The sequence below is a fragment of the Rhinopithecus bieti genome, unplaced genomic scaffold, assembly GCF_001698545.2.
Source record: "Rhinopithecus bieti isolate Rb0 unplaced genomic scaffold, ASM169854v2 scaffold_7681, whole genome shotgun sequence".
Classification (NCBI taxonomy): domain Eukaryota; kingdom Metazoa; phylum Chordata; class Mammalia; order Primates; family Cercopithecidae; genus Rhinopithecus; species Rhinopithecus bieti.
Window position 1 is genome coordinate 5,044,309 of NW_016806571.1, and position 2,545 is coordinate 5,046,853.

The window sequence follows — 2,545 nt, forward strand, 5'->3', positions numbered from 1 at the left end:
ATATATATATATATATAATATATTGGTGGTAAGGAGAGAGGAGTAGAACCCAGTTTAGAAGGCCTCCCTGAGGAGGCCTGAAGCTGAGATCCCTGAAGGATGAGAGGTTAAGCCCTCCAGGCAGAGGGAACAACACGGTCAAAGGCTCTTGAAATAGGAGGAAACACGATGTTTTCAAATAACTAACAGGAAAGAGGAAAGTGGTGGAGCAGAGCCCAGAGTAAGCAGGACAGTGGTTCCAGAAAAGATTGGAGAGGCAGAGGCAGGACCATGCTGGCTCTTACAGACAAAGGCAAGGAATTCATTACAAGTGTACCTCTAATAAGTTCTGCTCTCTCTACGCAGTGCTGGGGCAGAAATGCGCTGGTTTGTTCTGCTAGTTCTGTCCTCCCATGATAGTCATGAAAGCTTGGGGGTTAAAGAAATTTGGCATGAGACAAACCACCAAAAAAATTATCAAAAAAGGTAATTATCAAAAAATTATCAAAAAATTATCAAAAAATTATCTAAAAAGAAGCTTCAGCTTCTTTTTAGGTGAGTAACCTCTAAACTCATCTGACCCAGGGCCTATGGACTGGGTGGGTGATGCAAAGGTCTTCATCCCCTCTCCCAGCAATGATCACAGACCTACAGAAATAAATTCATTAATTCAGCAGTCATCGTGTCTGCTGCAGATGGACTCCTTAGTTCATTTGCTTAGATGGTTCTTGAGGTGGAATACTGATTTACTACTTAAAACCTTCAAGGGGGCCGGCGCAATGGCTCACGCCTATAATCCCAGCACTGTGGGAGGCCAAGGCGGGAAGATCGCTGAGGTCAGGAGTTCGAAACCAGCCTGGCCAACATGATGAAACCCCGTCTCTACTAAAAATACAAAAAAATTAGCCAGGCATGGTGGCGCACGCCTGTAATCCCAGCTACTTGGAAGGCTGCAGCAGGAGACTCACTTGAACCTGGAAGGCAGAGGTTCCAGTGAGCTGACATTGCACCACTGCACTCCAGCCTGGGTGACACAGTGAGACTCCAGCTCAAAAAAAAAAACCTACAAGGGGAGGAAAATGTGCACAAATAACTGTAATAAAAGGAAGACAGTGATAAAAAGATACAAAAGGGTTAACAGATAAGCATTTTCCAAGTAATAAAGCTTTTTCTACTACGTTACAGGAGCCATTGAGTGCTCTTGTAAAGAAACCCAGGACTACAAAGTAGTCAATTATAAGTGATGTAAACACTACCTCCTGTAGAAACTCACGGGAAGGGAGGCCAGGTAGAGGCATGCTCCCACACCTGCAGGTGGGCATACAAATCCTCCTTCTGCTACCTTTCCGGAAGAAATTTAGCAATAGAGATCAACAGCGTAAAAAAGAAAAAAGAAAACATCATTTCGATCCAATAATTCCACTTCCAAGAATGTGTCCTTAGGAAAAAAAATTAGAGATTTGTTCAAGGATTTCTGTTGAATTTTCCTCATAAGGTTATTATACTATCAAATAGAAACAATTGAAACACCCAAGTTGGGTTACATTATGGGACATGCTCATGATGGCATCATATTTAAGTTTTTGAAGCACGGTAGTGACTTTTGGAAAAGGTTCAAGACATCATTTTAATGAGATGTGCAAACTCATCATTACAATATACAAGGAGAAATGCTTTGACAAACGAAGTGGGTACAACTGGGAGAGTGAAGGATGGAGTGTCAGGAACAGGGGCATACGAGTTGGGTCTTACAGATTGTGGAGGTGTTTCCTGGTGGAAGGGAAGGAGGGACCGAGCGGAGAGCCTGAAGTCCTGAAGACAACTGGGAAGGTAACACACCTCTTGGGAAGGGCATGCAGCAGCCATACCTCTCATCCGCCACGGTCAGCAAACCCATTGTGTTTCCTGGAGTGAGTTGGGCCATCAAGATGGGTGGTGCCCTCCTGCTGGAGAAGAGGGGCTCGGCGGGAATCCCTGCCCCAAAGCCTGGCAACAACGCTCCTCCGCTGCCCTGGGCCGCAGGCTGCTGAGCCTTCTCGCTTCCCTGCGCGCGAAATAAGTCCCAGGGCCAGTGTAGCCTCCCCACCCAGTGCTTCCGGGGGCGCCAAAAAACGACCTGCCCTGACCCACAGCGTCGGCGCTGAGCGCAAGCGCAGTCAGCTGCTGGACCTGGCCGGTGTGAAGTTTCACACCCAAGAGGATGAAGGGCACCTACTTGGCTTAAGAGAACGACTCCCAGGTAAAGGGCCAGACCCGGGTGAGGAGTCGGTACAGGGCTAGAGATGCCCTGCACACTCAGAGCTCTCCCTTTGAGCTCCTTGCCTTGCTTGGTTCTCCTGGCCCGCAGGCCTCTACCCTGCACTCTGGGGTTCTGCTGCGTGTTCCTTGCCAGGTCTTTCCCACAGCAACGCCTTTTCTCTTCCTTCTCGAGCCCCTGAGTCCTCCTCCTCTCGCCAGTGCCCCACCTCTGAGGGACAGAAGTGGGGTGTTTTGAGAGCAGGAGACTGGAGGGAAGAAGCAAGTCCGGGCCTAGCTGCAAGCACTCCCCGCCCCCGCCCCCGCCCCC

The 2,545-nt window shown here is 48.7% G+C and overlaps 2 protein-coding genes across 8 annotated transcripts in view; one reads left to right on the forward strand and one right to left on the reverse strand.

Annotated features, from left to right (window-relative positions):
• Window positions 1-2,019, reverse strand: part of SLC30A3 (solute carrier family 30 member 3) — a 22,576-nt gene extending 20,557 nt beyond the window's left edge. Inside the window, exon 1 of one of the 2 annotated variants that reach the window (XM_017876936.1) lies at window positions 317-352. Coding sequence is in view for 1 of the 2 variants with exons in the window: in XM_017876935.1 (XP_017732424.1) it covers window positions 1,848-1,903 (56 nt within the window). In the remaining variant the exon portion in view is untranslated. Of the gene's footprint in view, window positions 1-316; window positions 353-1,847 lie in introns of those variants that run through there. The other variant, XM_017876935.1, reaches the window with a different exon arrangement.
• An 82-nt stretch (window positions 2,020-2,101) lies between these two features.
• The window catches only part of DNAJC5G (DnaJ heat shock protein family (Hsp40) member C5 gamma), a 10,661-nt gene continuing 10,217 nt past the window's right edge, over window positions 2,102-2,545 (forward strand). For all 6 annotated transcript variants that reach the window (XM_017876941.1, XM_017876939.1, XM_017876940.1 and 3 more), the window contains exon 1: window positions 2,102-2,218. The gene's annotated coding sequence lies outside the window, so the exon portion shown is untranslated. The remainder of the gene's footprint in view (window positions 2,219-2,545) is intronic.